This window comes from Somniosus microcephalus, unplaced genomic scaffold (assembly GCF_052327205.1).
Source record: "Somniosus microcephalus isolate GS21.2 unplaced genomic scaffold, FLI_Smic_1.0 unresolved_chr7, whole genome shotgun sequence".
Classification (NCBI taxonomy): domain Eukaryota; kingdom Metazoa; phylum Chordata; class Chondrichthyes; order Squaliformes; family Somniosidae; genus Somniosus; species Somniosus microcephalus.
The window spans coordinates 32,847,764-32,866,942 of record NW_028225185.1 but is presented as its reverse complement, the minus strand read 5'-3'; the positions used below and the strand labels follow the sequence as shown (position 1 = coordinate 32,866,942).

Sequence of the window (19,179 nt, the reverse complement as noted above, 5' to 3'; positions counted from 1 at the left end):
GGAGCGCCGCACTGTCGGAGGGGCAGTACTGAGGGAGCGCCGCACTGTCGGAGGGGCAGTACTGAGGGAGCGCCGCACTGTCGGAGGGGCAGTACTGAGGGAGCGCCGCACTGTCAGAGGGGCGGTACTGAGGGAGCGCCGCACTGTCGGAGGGGCAGTACTGAGGGAGCACCGCAGTGTCGGAGGGGCGGCACTGAGGGAGCGCCGCACTGTCGGAGGGGCAGTACTGAGGGAGCGCCGCACTGTCGGAGGGGCAGTACTGAGGGAGCGCCGCACTGTCGGAGGGGCAGTACTGAGGGAGCGCCGCACTGTCAGAGGGGCGGTACTGAGGGAGCGCCGCACTGTCGGAGGGGCAGTACTGAGGGAGCACCGCAGTGTCGGAGGGGCTGTACTGAGGGAGCGCCGCACTGTCGGAGGGGCGGCACTGAGGGAGCGCCGCACTGTCGGAGGGGCAGTACTGAGGGAGCGCCGCACTGTCGGAGGGGCAGTACTGAGGGAGCGTCGCACTGTCGGAGGGGCAGTACTGAGGGATCGCCGCACTGTCGGAGGGGCAGTGCTGAGGGAGCGCCGCACTGTCGGAGGGGCAGTACTGAGGGAGCGCCGCACTGTCGGAGGGGCAGTACTGAGGGAGCGCCGCACTGTCAGAGGGGCGGTACTGAGGGAGCGCCGCACTGTCGGAGGGGCAGTACTGAGGGAGCACCGCAGTGTCGGAGGGGCTGTACTGAGGGAGCGCCGCACTGTCGGAGGGGCGGCACTGAGGGAGCGCCGCACTGTCGGAGGGGCAGTACTGAGGGAGCGCCGCACTGTCGGAGGGGCAGTACTGAGGGAGCGTCGCACTGTCGGAGGGGCAGTACTGAGGGATCGCCGCACTGTCGGAGGGGCAGTGCTGAGGGAGCGCCGCACTGTCGGAGGGGCAGTACTGAGGGAGCGCCGCACTGTCGGAGGGGCAGTACTGAGGGAGCGCCGCACTGTCAGACGTGTTGCCTTTCAGATGGGTCATTAAACCGAGTTCCCGTCTGCTCTCTGAGGTGGACGTAAAAGATCCTATGGCACTATTTCGGAGAAGGAGCAGGTGGGTGTTCTCCCCAGTGTCCTAGGGCCAATATTTATCCCTCAATCAACATCGCTAAAATAGATGATCTGGTCATTTATCACATTGCTGTTTGTGGGAGCTTGCTGTGCGCAGATTGGCTGCTGCGTTTTCCTACATTACAACAGTGACCACACTTCAAAAAAAAGTCCTTCATTGGCTGTGAAGCGCTTTGGGACATCCTGAGGTAGTGAAAGGTGCTGGAGAAATGCGAGTCTGTTTTTTTTCATTCCTCAGGCACCCCGAAGTGGCCCAAGGAGACTATTCGGCAGTATGAGAAAGAAGAGGGCTCGTCGCTGGAGTTGCGTTGCAACCCTCCGAAAAGCATGGCCTCCTCAATGATCATCTGGATGACAAGCAGTGAGTAGGCAGACCGTAACTCCAGTGGGAAGAGGAGACTGTCGGAATTGCGCTGAGCCGTGCCGCTCCGCCTCCTCCTCCTCTCCAGTCTTCGTTTTGCTTTTGATTTCAGGACATTGCCCGAGATCCGAAACGGAGTCACGTGTTTTTACTCTTTTTTCCTTTCTCCAGAGCTGTTCAACATCCAGCTGAGCGAGCGGGTGTCGCAGGGGCTGAACGGGAACCTGTACTTCTCGAACCTTCTGCTCGAGGACAGCCTGGAGGATTACACCTGTTACGCTCAGATCCCGGGGACCAGGACCATCATCCAGAAAGAGCCCATCGCACTCCAAGTGACAACCTGTGAGCAGCTTTTCCGGGCCTCTAACCTCAGAATTAGGAGCAGGAGTCGGCCATTCGGCCCCTCGAGCCTGCTCCGCCATTCAATGAGATCATGGCTGATCATCCAAATTCAGTACCCTGTCCCTGCTTTCTCCCCATATCCCTTGATCCCTTTAGCTTTAAGAAATATATCTAACTCGTTCTTGAATATATTTAATGAATTGGCCTCAACTGCCTTGTGTGGTAGAGAATTCCACAGGTTCACCACTCTCTGGGTGAAGAAATTCCTCCTCATCTCAGTCCTAAATGGCTTACCCCTTATCCTTAGACTGTGACCCCTGGTTCTGGACTCCCCGGCCATCGGGAACATCCTTCCTGCATCTAGTCTGTCCAGGCCTGACAGAATTTTATAGGTTTCGATGAGATCCCCTCTCATTCTTCTAAACTCCAGCAAGTATAAGCCCAATCGACCCAATCTCTCCTCATACGTCATTCCTGCCATCCCAGGTATCAGTCTGGTGAATCTTCGCTGCACTCCCTCCATGGCAAGAACATCCTTCCTCAGATAAGGCGACCAAAACTGCACACAATACTCAAGGTGTGGTCTCACCAAGGCCCCTGTACAACTGCAGCAAGACATCCTTGTTCCTGTACTCGAATCCTCTCACTACGAAGGCCAACATACCATTTGCCTTCTTCACCGCCTGCTGCACCTTCAGCGACTGGTGCACAAGGACACCCAGGTCTCGTTGCACTTCCCCTTCTCCCAATCTATTGCCGTTCAGATAATAATCTGTCTTCCTGTTTTTGCCACCAAAGTGGATAACCTCGCATTTATCCATGTTATATTGCATCTGCCATGCATCTGCCCAACCTGTCCAAATCATACTGGAGTTTCTCGGCATCCTCCTCAATGACTGAGCCTCCACAGCCCTCTGGGGCAGAGAATTCCAAAGATTCACCGCCCTCCGAGTGAAGAAATTCCTCCTCATCTCAGTCCTAAATGGCCGAGCCCTTATCCTGAGACTGTGCCCCCTGGTTCTAGACTCTCCAGCCAGGGGGAAACAGCCTCTCAGCATCTACCCTGTCAATCCCCCCTCAGAATCTTATATGTTTCAATGAGATCACCTCTCATTCTTCTAAAGTATAGATTGAGAATAATTGGTCGCCCATTTAGAACGGAGATGAGGAGGAATTTCTTCACTCAGAGGGCGGTGAATCTTTGGAATTCTCTGCCCCAGAGGGCTGTGGAGGCTCAGTCGTTGAGTATATTCAAGGCTGAGATCGATAGATTTTTGGACTCGAGGGGAATCGAGGGTTACGGGGCTCAGGCAGGGAAGTGGAGTTGAGGCCAAGATCAGATCAGCCATGATCTCATTGAATGGCAGAGCAGGCTCGAGGGGCCGAATGGCCGGCTCCTGCTTCTATTTCTTACGATCTTATGATCTCATTACAGGAGACTTTGATTTATCCGGAGGTTGTATGTCCGGAAACCTCGATTGACCGGCAGAAATCAGGAGCCATTTTGTTCGTTTTTTTTTCTTCTCGTGGCTTTTTTTTCCAACAGTCTGGCTCTGGAAAGACTGTCTGAAGCTGTTGCTAAGCTACAGAGACGCTTCCAAGGTACGGGCCAACTGTTTAGAAGCTGTTGCTAAGCAACAGTGTTTGTTGTCAGATACGGAGATGAAAACCTCCGTATGCTTCAACATTAACGCTGGTATGTCTGGCAGTTTTGATAGATCGGCAACAGCTCGGTCCCGTCGGTGCCGGATATCACAAAGTTTCCTGTATTCTCAATTCTAGAGAATATAGGCCTAGTCTACTCAATCTCTCCTCATAGGACAACCCCACCCCCCCATCCCAGGAACCAGTCTGGTGAAATAACAACAGAAAATGCTGGAAAAACTCAGCAGGCCAGGCAACATCCGTGGAGAGAGAAACAGAGTCAACGCTTCGGGTCGAAACCCTTCGTCAGAACTGAGAAGCACAGGAAATGAAACAGATTAAAAGGCCAGTTTGGGGGCTGGGAAATGGGGATGAGAGAACAAAAGAGAAGTGAAGAGACATTAAGATACGAGACGAGATGGTGATAGGACTAGTGGAGAGACAAAAGACGGCGCTAGATGAGGTGTGAAATGCGCTGGCAGAATGAGAGACAGTTGCCATGTGGGAGAGAGAAAAAAGGGGGAAGGGCACAAAACAAAGGCGTGGATAAAAAATATATATAAAAATGTAATAGGGGCCGAGGTTATGATCTGAAATTGTTGAACTTGATATTGAGTCCGGAAGGCTGTAAAGTGCCTGATCGGAAGATGAGGTGCTGTTCCTCGAGCTTACGCTGAGCTTCCGTGGAACAATGCAAGAGGCCGAGGACGGAGAGATCAGAGTGGGACTCCCTCTAAGGCAAGTATATCCTTCCTTAGGTAAGGAGACCAAAACTGTACACAGTGACATAATAAAACTCACTACGCACTTGGTTTGAGAATAAAGCAAGGCTTTAATCAACTTGTTTTAGAACATGGAGGTCTAGTTGTACTTCACTAGTTCCTTGTCTTACAAAATGTCCCCAGCAAGCAAGGGGCCGACGCCCGAGTATTTATACTCCTTGGACGGCGCCACCAGCTGGCCGTCCAGTGTTATTTCACAAGTAGTTTCTTGATGACTGATGAGATTTATAACACACAGTACTCCAGGTGTGGTCTCACCAAGGCCCTGTATAATTGTACAGGAAACTTAGCAACAGGTTCAGAACAATGGCCACAAGTTCCAAGTGTCTCTGTAGCTTAGCAACAGCTGCAGCCACACCGTTGCACAGCAACAGATGAAGGAAGGCAAGTACAATATGAAGTAAAACTTACCTGAACCTACTCCTGAATTTTGCCGTTTAACCGAGATTTCCGGTTATTTTAGGTGCTGGTAAATCGAAAGTTTCCTGTAGCAAGACTTCCTTCCTCTTATACTCCAGTCCCTTTGTGAGAAAGACCTATATAATTACCTCCTATGTGGTGCGAGTTCTGCCCCAGTCAACAACCCCTACACCCTTCTTGAAGATTTTCCTCGATGTCCCTATGGTGTTCCCGCTGACTTCTCATCGTGCCCCGAAGAAGGCGACTCCCGCTGGGGTACGGGGTGTGGCGGTGGGGGGGGATTCCGCAGTCGCCTGCCAGCCCCCCAGCCAGGCGGCCACCCTACCTGCGAGGGGGTCCCGGATGACGAGCCTCATGGGGGCTATTCCACTGTGTATGGCAGCACTTAGAAACATAGAAGGTGGGAGCAGGAGTAGGCCATTCGGCCCCTCGAGCTTGCTCCACCATTCAATGAGATCATGGCTGATCATCCAAATTCAGTACCCTGTCCCTGCTTTCTCCCCATATCCCTTGATCCCTTTAGCCTTAAGAAATATATCTAACTCCTTCTTGAATATATTTAATGAATTGGCCTCAACTGCCTTCTGTGGTAGAGAATTCCACAGGTTCACCACTCTCTGGGTGAAGAAATTCCTCCTCATCTCAGTCCTAAATGGCTTACCCCTTATCCTTAGACTGTGACCCCTGGTTCTGGACTCCCCCGCCATCGGGAACATCCTTCCTGCATCTAGTCTGTCTAGTCCTGTTAGAATTTTATAAGTTTCAATGAGATCCCCTCTCATTCTTCTAAACTCCAGCGAGTATAAGCCCAATTGACCCAATCTCTCCTCATACGTCATTCCTGCCATCCCAGGTATCAGTCTGGAGAATCTTCACTGCACTCCCTCCATGGCAAGGACATCCTTCCTCAGATAAGGCAACCAAAACTGCACACAATACTCAAGGTGTGGTCTCACCAAGGCCCTGTACAACTGCAGCAAGACATCCTTGTTCCTGTACTCGAACCCTCTCGCTACGAAGGCCAACATACCATTTGCCTTCTTAACCGCCTGCTGCACCTGCATGCTCACCTTCAGCGACTGGTGCACGAGGACACCCAGGTCTCGTTGCACTTCCCCTTTTCCCAATCTATTTGCCGTTCAGATAATAATCTGCCTTCCTGTTTTTACCACCAAAGTGGATAACCTCACATTTATCCACATTATACTGCATCTGCCATGCATCTGCCCAATCACCCAACCTGTCCAAATCATCCTGGAGTTTCTCGGCATCCTCCTCCTAGCACACACGCCTGTCCTCAACCCATGGCCACAGACGCTCGCGCTTTCCCAGCGGGAGGTAGCCAGATGGCCAACAGGAGCGGGAGCCCTGGCTTGTGTTTCCCCCACGCCCCACCCTTAGCCAGGGTCCTGAGGCCAATGATAGACTGGGTAACTAGAGATGACCCGATGATGTCGCAGCAGTTTAGTGGAAATTACCAGGTGACCGTTCATTTTCACCGTTTTAATCCGAGAAATAAGCACCGAATATCAAATCGCTCCCGGGCTTCCGCGCCTCCCCCCACCCTATCTCCTCCAACCCCTGCAACCCTCCGCAACCTCTGCGCTCCCCCAATTCTGGCCTCTCGCGCACCCCGCCCCTCCCCGCCCCCCGATTTCCGTCGCTCCGCCATTGACGGCCGCGTCTTCAGCTGCTCTGGGGCCCCGAGCTCTGGAATTCCCTCCCTAAACCTCTCCGCCTCTCTCTCCTCATTCTCTACCACAGAAGGCAGTGGAGGCCAATTCATTAAATATATTCAAGAAGGAGTTGGATATATTTCTTAAGGCTAAAGGGATCAAGGGATATGGGGAGAAAGCAGGGACAGGGTACTGAATTTGGATGATCAGCCATGATCTCATTGAATGGCGGAACAGGCTCGAGGGGCCAAATGGCCTCCTCCTGCTCCTATCTTCTATGTTTCTATGTTTCCTCCTTTAAGAGGCTCCTTAAAACCGACCTCTTTGACCAAACGTTTGGTCACCTCTGCTGATGTCTCTCTAAGCGGCTCAGTGTCTGAAAACACCCCTGCGAAGAATTTCCGATGTTGTGAAAGACGCTGAATAAAAGCAAAAAACGATAGCAAAATACTGCGGATGCTGGAAATCCAAAATAACAACAGAAAACGCTGGAAAAACTCAGCAGGCCAGGGCAACATCCGTGGAGAGAGAAACAGGGTCAACGTTTCGGGTCGAAACCCTTCGTCAGAACTGAGAAACACAGGAAATGAAACAGATTAAAAGGCCAGTTTGGGGGCTGGGAAATGGGGGAGGGGATGAAAGAACAAAAGGGAAGGTCAGCGAGAGGTGAAGAGACATTAAGAGATAATCAAGGCGAGACGAGATGGTAATGGGACAGGTAAAGAAACAAACAATGGCTCTAGATGAAGTGTGAAATGCGCTGGCAGAGTGAGAGACAGCTGCCATGTGGGAGAGAGAGGAAAAAAAGCACAAACCAGAAGTGTGGATAAAAAATATATAAAAATATGATAGGGGCCGAGGTTATGCTCTGAAATTGTTGAACTCGATATTGAGTCCGGAAGGCTGCAGACTGCCTAATCGGAAGATGAGGTGCTGTTCCTCGAGTTTACGTTGAGCTTCCGTGGAACAATACAAGAGGCCGAGGACGGTGAAGTCAGAGTGGGAATGGGGCGGTGAATTGAAATGACAGGCAACCGGAAGCTCGGGGTCACCCTTACGGACTGAACGGAGGTGTTCCTCAAAGCGGTCACCCAATCTGCGTTTGGTCTCTCCAATGTAGAGGAGACCGCATCGTGAGCAGCGAATACAGTGTACTAGATTGCAAGAAGTACAAGTAAATCGCTGTTTCACCTGCAAGGGGTGTTTGGGGCCCTGGACAGTGGAAAGGGAGGAGGTATAAGGGCAGGTGTTGCACCTCCTGTGCTTGCACGGGAAGGTGCCGGGTGAAGGGGAAGGTGTGCTGGGGGTGATAGAGGAGTGGACTAGGGTGTCGCGGAGGGAGCGGTCCCTACGGAATGCTGAAAGGGGAGGGGAGGGGAAGATGCGTTTGGTGGTGGGATCACGCTGGAAATGGCGGAGGATGATCCGTTGAATGTGGAGGCTGGTGGGGTGAAAGGTGAGGACAAGGAGGAACCCTATCGTGGTTCCGGGAGGGAGGGGCAGGGGTTGAGGGCAGAAGTGCTGAATAAAAGCAAGCTGCCGTCGAATATCTGGAGGGTGTCTCCCTCTGCTGTCCTGTCTTGAGCTGTGCAAGCTGTAGGACTGAACGCCGATTCTCTCTCTCTCGTCCCTCCGGCAGCGAACTCTGTGAAGTTCCGTAAACCGCAGCTTCTGCAGCCGACCGGGCAGAGCAGCTCCAAGCTGGCTCTCCGAGGACGGACCCTGTACCTGGAATGCATCGCAGAGGGACTGTGAGTACCGCAGGGCGGGGAACTGGTGGGGTGGCGTCGGGGGGAGAAGGTGAGGTTCAGGAATCTCCCAATTAGTGCTGGCCGCTCACAGAGAGATCACTGGATCTTGGAGGGTGGGGGTTGGGGGGTTTATTGCAAGGCAGAAATCCAGAATGCAAGGGTGAAACTTGACGACTTTCCCTTGGCTCAGTGGGGCGGGGTATTGCCCGATGCAGACATCCCAGGTTCCATCCCCGCGCTGCGCTGTGAGCTAATTGCAGCCAGTGTGGGGCGGGACTGGTGCTGCAAGTCACAGAATCGTACAGCACACAAGCAAGAGTCCAACCACCGCCCCCTTGACATTCGACGGCATTACCATCGCCGAATCCTCCGCCATCAACATCCTGGGGGGGGGTCAGCATTGACCAGAAACTTGACTGGACCGGCCGCATAAATACTGCGGCAACAAGAGCAGGTCAGAGACTGGGTATTCTGCGGCGAGTGTCTCACCTCCTGACTCCCCAAAGCCTTTCCGCCATCTGCAAAGCACAAACCCGCGACATCCACTACTTAGAAGGACAAGGGCAGCAGGCGCACTTGAACACCACCAACTCCGAGTTCCCCTCCAAGTCACATACACCATCCTGACTTAGTAACATATCAGCCGTTCCTTCATCGTCGCTGGGTTGCGAGGAGTTCCCAACCTAACAGTACCGCCCCTCCGACAGTGCGGCGCTCCCTCAGTACTGCCCCTCCGACAGTGCGGCGCTCCCTCAGTACCGCCCCTCCGACAGTGCGGCGCTCCCTCAGTACTGCCCCTCCGACAGTGCGGCGCTCCCTCAGTACCGCCCCTCCGACAGTGCGGCGCTCCCTCAGTACCGCCCCTCCGACAGTGCGGCGCTCCCTCAGTACTGCCCCTCTGACAGTGCGACGCTCCCTCAGTACTGCCCCTCCGACAGTGCGGCGCTCCCTCAGTACCGCCCCTCCGACAGTGCGGCGCTCCCTCAGTACCGCCCCTCCGACAGTGCGGCGCTCCCTCAGTACCGCCCCTCCGACAGTGCGGCGCTCGCTCAGTACCGCCCCTCCGACAGTGCGGCGCTCCCTCAGTACCGCCCCTCTGACAGTGCGGCGCTCCCTCAGTACTGCCCCTCCGACAGTGCGGCGCTCCCTCAGTACCGCCCCTCCGACAGTGCGGCGCTCCCTCAGTGCCGCCCCTCCGACAGTGCGGCGCTCCCTCAGTACCGCCCCTCCGACAGTGCGGCGCACCCTCAGTACCACCATTCCGACAGCGCGGCGCTCCCTCAGTACTGCCCGTCCGACAGTGCAACGCTCCCTCAGTACCGCCCCTCCGACAGTGCAGTGCTCCCTCAGTACTGCCCCTCTGACAGTGCGACGCTCCCTCAGTACAGCCCCTCCGACAGTGCGGCGCTCCCTCAGTACCGCCCCTCCGACAGTGCGGCGCTCCCTCAGTACTGGTACCGGGGGAGTGTCGGCCTGGATTATGTGCTCGAGTCTCTGGAGTGGGGGCTCGAACCCCCGATTTCAAATAACAAGGTTTAAATGCGAATAACATGTTGCCGAGTCTTTCAAGCCCTTTTGCTCTCCATTCTTTCCTCAGCCCGACTCCCACGGTACACTGGGAGAGAACGGACGGGAATCTGCCGCGGGAGAGAGTCAGCTACAACAACTTCAACAAGACTCTGGAGATCCGCGATGTGATCGAGGACGATGATGGAGAATACCGGTGTGTGGTGAAGAACAATAAGGGGGAGGTCAAACACACCTACAGTGTGTCTGTCGAGGGTAGGTCTGCAGCTCGCCCCCTGACCCCAGCTCGTCCCCTGACCCCCAGCTCGTCCCCCGACTCCCAGCTCGTTCCCCGACCCCCAGCCCGTCCCCCCTGACCCCCAGCTCGCCCCCTGACCCCCAGCTCGCCCCCTGGCCCCAACTCGTCCCCTGACTCCCAGCTCTCCCCAACCCCCAGCTCGTCCCCGTCCCCAGCTCGTCCCCGACCCCCAGCTCGCCCCCTGACTCCCAGCTCGCCCCCTGACCCCCACCTCTCCCCCGAACCCCACCCAGCTCGCCCCGACCCCCAGCTCTCCCCCGAACCACACCCAGCTCGCCCCCGACCCCCAGCTCTCTCCTGAACCCCACCCAGCTCGCCCCCGACCCCCAGCTCTCTCCTGAACCTCACCCAGCTCGCCCCCTGACCCCCAGCTCTCCCCCTGACCCCCAGCTCACCCCGACCCCCACCCAGCTCGCCCCCTAACCCCCGGCTCTCTCCCTGACCCCCAGCTCGCCCCCTGACCCACAGCTCTCCCCCAACCCCAGCTCTCCCCCGAACCCCACCCAGCTCGCCCCGACCCCCAGCTCTCCCCCGAACCCCACCCAGCTCACCCCCTGACCCCCAGCTTTCCCCCTGACCGCCAGCTCTCCCCCTGACCCCCACCCAGCTCTCCCCCTGACCCCCAGCTCGCCCCTGACCGCCAGCTCTCTCCCTGACCCCCAGCTCGTTCCCTGACCCCCACCCAGCTCTCCCCCCGACCCCCAGCTCGCCCCTGACCCCCTGCTCTCCCCCTGACCCCCAGCTCGCTCCCTGACCCCCACCCAGCTCGCCCCCCGACCCCCAGCTCTCTCCTGAACCCCACCCAGCTCGCCCCCTGACCCCCAGCTCCCCCCCTGACCCCAGCTCCCCCCCGACCCCCTGCTCGCTCCCTGACCCCCACCCAGCTCGCTCCCTGACCCCCAGCTGTCCCTCGACCCCCAGCTCTCCCCCGAACCCCACCCAGCTCGTCCCCTGACCCCCAGCTCTCCCCCTGACCCCCAGCTCTCCCCTGACCCCCAGCTCGCTCCCTGACCCCCACCCAGCTCTCCCCCTGACCCCCAGCTCGCTCCCTGACCCCCACCCAGCTTGCCCCCTGATCCCCAGCTCTCCCCCTGACCCCCAGCTCGCCCCTGATCCCCAGCTCTCCCCTGACCCCCAGCTCGCTCCCTGACCCCCACCCAGCTCGTCCCGACCCCCAGCTCGCCCCCAACCCCCAGCTCTCCTCCTGACCCCCAGCTCTCCCCCTGACCCCCAGCTCGCTCCCTGACCCCCACCCAGCTCGCCCCCTGACCCCCAGCTCGCCCCCTGACACCCAGCTCTCCCATAACCCCACCCAGCTCGCGCCCTGACCCCCAGCTCGCCCCCTGACACCCAGCTCTCCCATAACCCCACCCAGCTCTCCCATAACCCCACCCAGCTCACCCCCTGACTCCCAGCTCGTTCCCACGATCCCCACCCAGCTCGCCATCATCCCCGCAGCTCTCCCCTGACCCCCAGCTCTCCCCTGACCCCCAGCTCGCCCCCTGACCCCCAGCTCTCCCCCGAATCCCCACTCAGCTCGTCCCCTGATCCCCAGCTCTCTCCCGAACCCCCACCCAGCTCGTACCCTGACCCCCAGCTCTCTCCTGACCCCCACCCAGTTCGTCCCCTGACCCCAGCTCTCCCCTCACCCCCACCCAGCTCGTCCCCTGACCCCAGCTCTCCCCTGAAACCCCACCCAGCTCACCCCAACGAGCCCCCAGCGGTCCACCATCCCCCCAGCTCGCACCCCTGACCCCAAGCTCGCCCCCGACTCCCTGCTAGCCCCATGAACCCCCAGCTCACTCCCCGAGCCCCAGCTCATCCCCCTGTGCTCGGGGCCAACAGGAAAGGATGGCAGTGCAACTCGGTTTAAATAGGAGGCCATTCCGCCCCTTGAGCCTGTTACATTAGGAACAGGAGGAGGCCGTTCAGCCCCCTCGAGCCTGTTACATTAGGAACAGGAGGAGGATGTTCAGCCCCCTCGAGCCTGTTACATTAGGAACAGGAGGAGGATGTTCAGCCCCCTCGAGCCTGTTACATTAGGAACAGGAGGAGGCCATTCAGCCCCCTCGAGCCTGTTACATTAGGAACAGGAGGAGGCCGTTCAGACCCCTCGAGCCTGTTACATTAGGAACAGGAGGAGGCCATTCAGCCCCCTCGAGCCTGTTACATTAGGAACAGGAGGAGGCCGTTCAGACCCCTCGAGCCTGTTACATTAGGAACAGGAGGAGGCCATTCAGCCCCCTAGAGCCTGTTACATTAGGAACAGGAGGAGGCCGTTCAGCCCCATCGAGCCTGTTACATTAGGAACAGGAGGAGGCCATTCAGCCCCCTCGAGCCTGTTACATTAGGAACAGGAGGAGGCCGTTCAGCCCCCTCGAGTTACACGGGATCGGAGTCCCATTCTGATTGGTAGAGAGCAGTCCTGATGGTTACCTCCCCAAGGTCTGAGCAGGTGCATGCCCGCCCGGCGTGGTACTGAGCCCCACACACGAAGACAGGCCCAGGCTGCAATCCCTGGCCTATGCTGAGCCCGCTGATCCCAGCCAGGGGAGACTTTATCAGTTGGCCTCGGTGAGCCCTGGGTTAAGGAGGTGGTAAACCAGCTGTGGTTTCCTGCTCCCGGTGACTGTCCAGTGACTCCCTGCCTGAAAGCGCCTGGGTTGTGGGCACCGGGCGAAAGGAACAACCACCGACACACACCTGACGTAAGTAAACTACTAGGCAACAGAAAATGCTGGAAAAACTCAGCAGGTCAGGCAACATCCGTGGAGAGAAATTTGAGTTGACGTTTCGGGTTTTGAAGAAGGGTCAAACCCGAAACGTCAACTCAAATTTCTCTCCACGGATGTTGCCTGACCTGCTGAGTTTTTCCAGCATTTTCTGTTGTTATTTCGGATTTCCAACATCTGCAGTATTTTGCTATTAAACTACTAGGCACTTGGTCTAAGCGTTAAACAAAGCTTTAATCAACTGTTTTACAACATGGAGGTCTAGTTGTGTCCTTCACTAGTTCCTGTTAAAGAATGTCCTGAGCAAGCTGGGCCCGTGCCCGAGTATTTATACTCTCCCTGGACAGCGCCACCCGCAGGCCAGTCAGTATTATTTCATCAGTCTTTCTTTCATGAAATGACTGATTCAGGTCAGCACCTTTACGTCTAACGTGCAGCCCAGAAACAGGCCATTCGGCCCCTCTGCTCCGTGCCGGTGTTCCTGCTCCACACCAGCCTCCTCCCGCCCCCTCTTCATCTCACCCCATCACCATCTCCTTCTATTCCTTTCTCCCTTATGTGTTTATCCAGCTTCCCCTTAAATACATCTACGCTATTCGCCTCCACCACTCCCTGTGGGAGCGAGTTCCACATTCTCACCACTCTCTGGGTGAAGAAGTTTCTCCTGAATTCCCGATTGGATTTATTAGTGACTGTCTTATATTGATGGCCCCTAGTTCTGGTCTCCCCCACAAGTGGAGACATCTTCTCTACGTCTACCCTATCGAAACCCCTTCATAATCTTAAAGACCTCGATCAGGTCACCCCTCGGCCTTCTCTTTTCCAGAGAAAGGAGCCCCAGCCTGTTGAGCCACTCCTGACGGTGGTCGCCTCCTCACTTCTGGTTCTTTGATTCTTCTGACTGTGTTTCTCCTCTCTCTCTCTCTCTCTCTGCAGCGGCCCCTTACTGGGTTAAAAAGCCACAGGACGGGATGTACGGGCCGGGGGAAAACGTGCGCCTGGACTGCGACGTCGATGCGAAGCCCAAAGCGGAAATTCGCTGGAAAGTGAACGGGGTGCTGCTGAGCGGTGAGGGGAGTGAGCGAGGGGCAGCGGGCGAGGGGGCTGTGAGTGAGGGGAGTGAGCGAGGGGCAGCGGGCGAGGGGGCTGTGAGTGAGGGGAGTGAGCGAGGGGCAGAGGGCGAGGGGGCTGTGAGCGAGGGGCAGCGGGCGAGGGAGCTGTGAGTGAGGGGAGTGTGAGCGAGGGGCAGCGGGCGAGGGGGCTGTGAGGGAAGGGGACTGTGAGCGAGGGGCAGCGGGCGAGGGGGCTGTGAGTGAGGGGCAGCGGGCGAGGGGGCTGTGAGGGAAGGGGAGTGTGAGCGAGGGGCAGCGGGCGAGGGGGCTGTGAGTGAAGGGGAGTGTGAGCGAGGGGCAGCGGGCGAGGGGGCTGTGAGTGAAGGGGACTGTGAGCGAGGGGCTGTGAGTGAAGGGGACTGTGAGTGAAGGGGACTGTGAGCGAGGGGCAGCGGGCGAGGGGGCTGTGAGGGAAGGGGACTGTGAGCGAGGGGCAGCGGGCGAGGGGGCTGTGAGTGAAGGGGAGTGTGAGCGAGGGGCAGCGGGCGAGGGGGCTGTGAGTGAAGGGGACTGTGAGCAAGGGGCTGTGAGTGAAGGGGACTGTGAGTGAAGGGGACTGTGAGCGAGGGGCAGCGGGCGAGGGGGCTGTGAGGGAAGGGGACTGTGAGCGAGGGGCAGCGGGCGAGGGGGCTGTGAGTGAAGGGGACTGTGAGCGAGGGGCAGCGGGCGAGGGGGCTGTGAGTGAGGGGAGTGAGCGAGGGGACTGTGAGTGAAGGGACTGTGAGTGAAGGGACTGTGAGCGAGGGGGCTGTGAGTGAGGGGAGTGAGCGAGGGGCAGCGGGCGAGGGAGCTGTGAGTGAGGGGAGTGAGTGAGGGGAGTGAGCGAGGGGACTGTGAGTGAAGGGACTGTGAGTGAAGGGACTGTGAGCGAGGGGGCTGTGAGCGAGGGGCAGCGGGCGAGGGGGCTGTGAGTGAGGGGAGTGAGCGAGGGGCAGCGGGCGAGGGGGCTGTGAGCGAGGGGCAGCGGGCGAGGGGGCTGTGAGTGAAGGGGACTGTGAGCGAGGGGCAGCGGGCGAGGGGGCTGTGAGAGAAGGGGACTGTGAGCGAGGGGCAGCGGGCGAGGGGGCTGTGAGAGAGGGGAGTGAGCGAGGGGAGTGAGCGAGGGGCAGCGGGCGAGGGCTGTGAGAGAAGGGGACTGTGAGCGATGGGCAGCGGGCGAGGGGGCTGTGAGTGAGGGGAGTGAGTGAGGGGCAGCGGGCGAGGGGGCTGTGAGGGAAGGGACTGTGAGTGAGGGGACTGTGAGTGAGGGGACTGTGAGTGAGGGGACTGTGAGTGAGGGGACTGTGAGTGAGGGGACTGTGAGTGAAGGGACTGTGAGTGAGGGGACTGTGAGTGAGGGGACTGTGAGTGAAGGGACTGTGAGTGAAGGGACTGTGAGTGAGGGGACTGTGAGTAAAGGGACTGTGAGTGAAGGGACTGTGAGTGAAGGGACTGTGAGTGAAGGGACTGTGAGTGAAGGGACTGTGAGTGAGGGGACTGTGAGTGAGGGGACTGTGAGTGAAGGGACTGTGAGTGAAGGGACTGTGAGTGAGGGGACTGTGAGTGAAGGGGACTGTGAGTGAGGGGACTGTGAGTAAAGGGACTGAGTAAAGGGACTGTGAGTGAAGGGACTGTGAGTGAGGGGACTGTGGAGTGAGGGGACTGTGAGTGAAGGGACTGTGAGTGAGGGGACTGTGAGTGAGGGGACTGTGAGTGAGGGGACTGTGAGTGAAGGGACTGTGAGTGAGGGGACTGTGAGTGAGGGGACTGTGAGTGAAGGGACTGTGAGTGAAGGGACTGTGAGTGAGGGGACTGTGAGTGAAGGGGACTGTGAGTGAGGGGACTGTGAGTGAAGGGACTGTGAGTGAGGGGACTGTGAGTGAGGGGACTGTGAGTGAAGGGACTGTGAGTGAAGGGACTGTGAGTGAGGGGACTGTGAGTGAAGGGACTGTGAGTGAAGGGACTGTGAGTGAGGGGACTGTGAGTGAAGGGGACTGTGAGTGAGGGACTGTGAGTGAAGGGACTGTGAGTGAAGGGACTGTGAGTGAAGGGACTGTGAGTGAGGGGACTGTGAGTGAAGGGACTGTGAGTGAGGGGACTGTGAGTGAGGGGACTGTGAGTGAAGGGACTGTGAGTAAAGGGACTGTGAGTGAAGGGACTGTGAGTGAGGGGACTGTGGAGTGAGGGGACTGTGAGTGAAGGGACTGTGAGTGAGGGGACTGTGAGTAAAGGGACTGTGAGTGAGGGGACTGTGGAGTGAGGGGACTGTGAGTGAAGGGACTGTGAGTGAGGGGACTGTGGAGTGAGGGGACTGTGAGTGAGGGGACTGTGAGTGAAGGGACTGTGAGTAAAGGGACTGTGAGTGAGGGGACTGTGGAGTGAGGGGACTGTGAGTGAGGGGACTGTGAGTAAAGGGACTGTGAGTGAGGGGACTGTGGAGTGAGGGGACTGTGAGTGAGGGGACTGTGACTGAAGGGACTGTGAGTAAAGGGACTGTGAGTGAGGGGACTGTGAGTGAGGGGACTGTGAGGGAAGGGGACTGTGAGTGAGGGGACTGTGAGTGAAGGGGACTGTGAGTGAGGGGACTGTGAGTGAAGGGACTGTGAGTGAGGGGACTGTGAGTGAGGGGACTGTGAGGGAAGGGGACTGTGAGTGAGGGGACTGTGAGTGAAGGGGACTGTGAGTGAGGGGACTGTGAGTAAAGGGACTGTGAGTGAGGGGACTGTGAGTGAGGGGACTGTGAGTGAGGGGACTGTGGAGTGAAGGGACTGTGAGTGAGGGGACTGTGAGTGAAGGGACTGTGAGTGAGGGGACTGTGAGTGAGTGGACTGGGAGTGAAGGGACTGTGAGTGAGGGGACTGTGAGTGAAGGGACTGTGAGTGAGGGGACTGTGAGTAAAGGGACTGGGAGTGAAGGGACTGTGAGTGAAGGGACTGTGAGTGAGGGGACTGTGAGTAAAGGGACTGGGAGTGAAGGGACTGTGAGTGAAGGGACTGTGAGTGAGGGGACTGTGAGTGAAGGGACTGTGAGTGAGGGGACTGTGAGTGAAGGGACTGAGTGAAGGGACTGTGAGTGAGGGGACTGTGAGTGAAGGGACTGTGAGTGAAGGGACTGTGAGTGAGGGGACTGTGAGTGAAGGGGACTGTGAGTGAGGGGACTGTGAGTGAAGGGACTGTGAGTAAAGGGACTGTGAGTGAAGGGACTGTGAGTGAGGGGACTGTGAGTGAAGGGACTGTGAGTGAAGGGACTGTGAGTGAAGGGACTGTGAGTGAAGGGACTGTGAGTGAGGGGACTGTGAGTGAAGGGACTGTGAGTGAGGGGACTGTGAGTGAGGGGACTGTGAGTGAGGGGACTGTGAGTGAAGGGACTGTGAGTGAAGGGACTGTGAGTGAAGGGACTGTGAGTGAGGGGACTGTGAGTGAGGGGACTGTGAGTGAGGGGACTGTGAGTGAAGGGACTGTGAGTGAAGGGACTGTGAGTGAAGGGACTGTGAGTGAGGGGACTGTGAGTGAAGGGGACTGTGAGTGAGGGGACTGTGAGTGAAGGGACTGTGAGTAAAGGGACTGTGAGTGAAGGGACTGTGAGTGAGGGGACTGTGAGTGAAGGGACTGTGAGTGAGGGGACTGTGAGTAAAGGGACTGTGAGTGAGGGGACTGTGGAGTGAGGGGACTGTGAGTGAAGGGACTGTGAGTGAGGGGACTGTGAGTGAAGGGACTGTGAGTGAGGGGACTGTGAGTGAAGGGACTGTGAGTGAAGGGACTGTGAGTGAGGGGACTGTGAGTGAAGGGGACTGTGAGTGAAGGGACTGTGAGTGAAGGGACTGTGAGTGAGGGGACTGTGAGTGAAGGGACTGTGAGTGAGGGGACTGTGGAGTGAGGGGACTGTGAGTGAAGGGACTGTGAGTGAGGGGACTGTGAGTAAAGGGACTGTGAGTGAGGGGACTGTGGAGTGAGGGGACTGTGAGTGAGGGGACTGTGAGTGAGGGGACTGTGAGTAAAGGGACTGTGAGTGAAGGGACTGTGAGTGAAGGGACTGTGAGTGAAGGGACTGTGAGTGAAGGGACTGTGAGTGAGGGGACTGTGAGTGAAGGGACTGTGAGTGAGGGGACTGTGAGTGAGGGGACTGTGAGTAAAGGGACTGTGAGTGAAGGGACTGTGAGTGAAGGGACTGTGAGTGAAGGGACTGTGAGTAAAGGGACTGTGACTGAAGGGACTGTGAGTAAAGGGACTGTGAGTGAAGGGACTGTGAGTGAAGGGACTGTGAGTGAAGGGACTGTGAGTGAAGGGACTGTGAGTGAGGGGACTGTGAGTGAAGGGACTGTGAGTGAGGGGACTGTGAGTAAAGGGACTGTGACTGAAGGGACTGTGAGTAAAGGGACTGTGAGTGAGGGGACTGTGAGTGAGGGGACTGTGAGTGAGGGGACTGTGAGTGAAGGGACTGTGAGTGAAGGGACTGTGAGTGAGGGGACTGTGAGTGAGGGGACTGTGAGTAAAGGGACTGTGAGTGAGGGGACTGTGAGTGAGGGGACTGTGAGTGAGGGGACTGTGAGTGAAGGGACTGTGAGTGAGGGGACTGTGAGTGAGGGGACTGTGAGTGAGGGGACTGTGAGTGAGGGGACTGTGAGTGAAGGGACTGTGAGTGAGGGGACTGTGAGTGAGGGGACTGTGAGCGAGGGGACTGTGAGCGAGGGGACTGTGAGCGAAGGGACTGTGAGTGAGGGGACTGTGGAGTGAGGGGACTGTGAGTGAGGGGACTGTGAGTGAAGGGACTGTGAGTAAAGGGACTGTGAGTGAGGGGACTGTGAGTGAGGGGACTGTGAGTGAGGGGACTGTGAGTGAAGGGACTGTGAGTGAGGGGACTGTGAGTGAGGGGACTGTGAGCGAGGGGACTGTGAGCGAGGGGACTGTGAGCGAAGGGACTGTGAGTGAGGGGACTGTGGAGTGAGGGGACTGTGAGTGAAGGGACTGTGAGTGAGGGGACTGTGAGTGAAGGGACTGTGAGTGAAGGGACTGTGAGTGAGGGGACTGTGAGTGAAGGGACTGTGAGTGAAGGGACTGTGAGTGAAGGGACTGTGAGTGAAGGGACTGTGAGTGAGGGGACTGTGAGTGAAGGGGACTGTGAGTGAGGGGACTGTGAGTGAGGGGACTGTGAGTGAGGGGACTGTGAGTGAGGGGACTGTGAGTGAGGGGACTGTGAGTGAGGGGACTGTGAGTGAAGGGACTGTGAGTGAAGGGACTGTGAGTGAAGGGACTGTGAGTGAAGGGACTGTGAGTGAAGGGACTGTGAGTGAAGGGACTGTGAGTGAAGGGACTGTGAGTGAGGGGACTGTGAGTGAAGGGACTGTGAGTGAGGGGACTGTGAGTGAGGGGACTGAGTGAGGGGACTGTGAGTGAGGGGACTGAGTGAGGGGACTGTGAGTGAGGGGACTGTGGAGTGAGGGGACTGTGGAGTGAGGGGACTGTGAGT

At 57.6% G+C, this 19,179-nt stretch overlaps 1 protein-coding gene across 1 annotated transcript in view; it reads left to right on the top strand.

Moving 5' to 3' along the window:
- The window catches only part of LOC147086755 (contactin-5-like), a 380,876-nt gene that overhangs the window by 226,339 nt on the left and 135,358 nt on the right, over positions 1 to 19,179 (top strand). Inside the window, exons 6-10 of the mRNA XM_085978315.1 lie at positions 1,328 to 1,450; positions 1,622 to 1,792; positions 7,954 to 8,065; positions 9,663 to 9,847; positions 13,559 to 13,690. Coding sequence (XP_085834441.1) covers positions 1,328 to 1,450; positions 1,622 to 1,792; positions 7,954 to 8,065; positions 9,663 to 9,847; positions 13,559 to 13,690 — 723 coding nt within the window. The remainder of the gene's footprint in view (positions 1 to 1,327; positions 1,451 to 1,621; positions 1,793 to 7,953; positions 8,066 to 9,662; positions 9,848 to 13,558; positions 13,691 to 19,179) is intronic.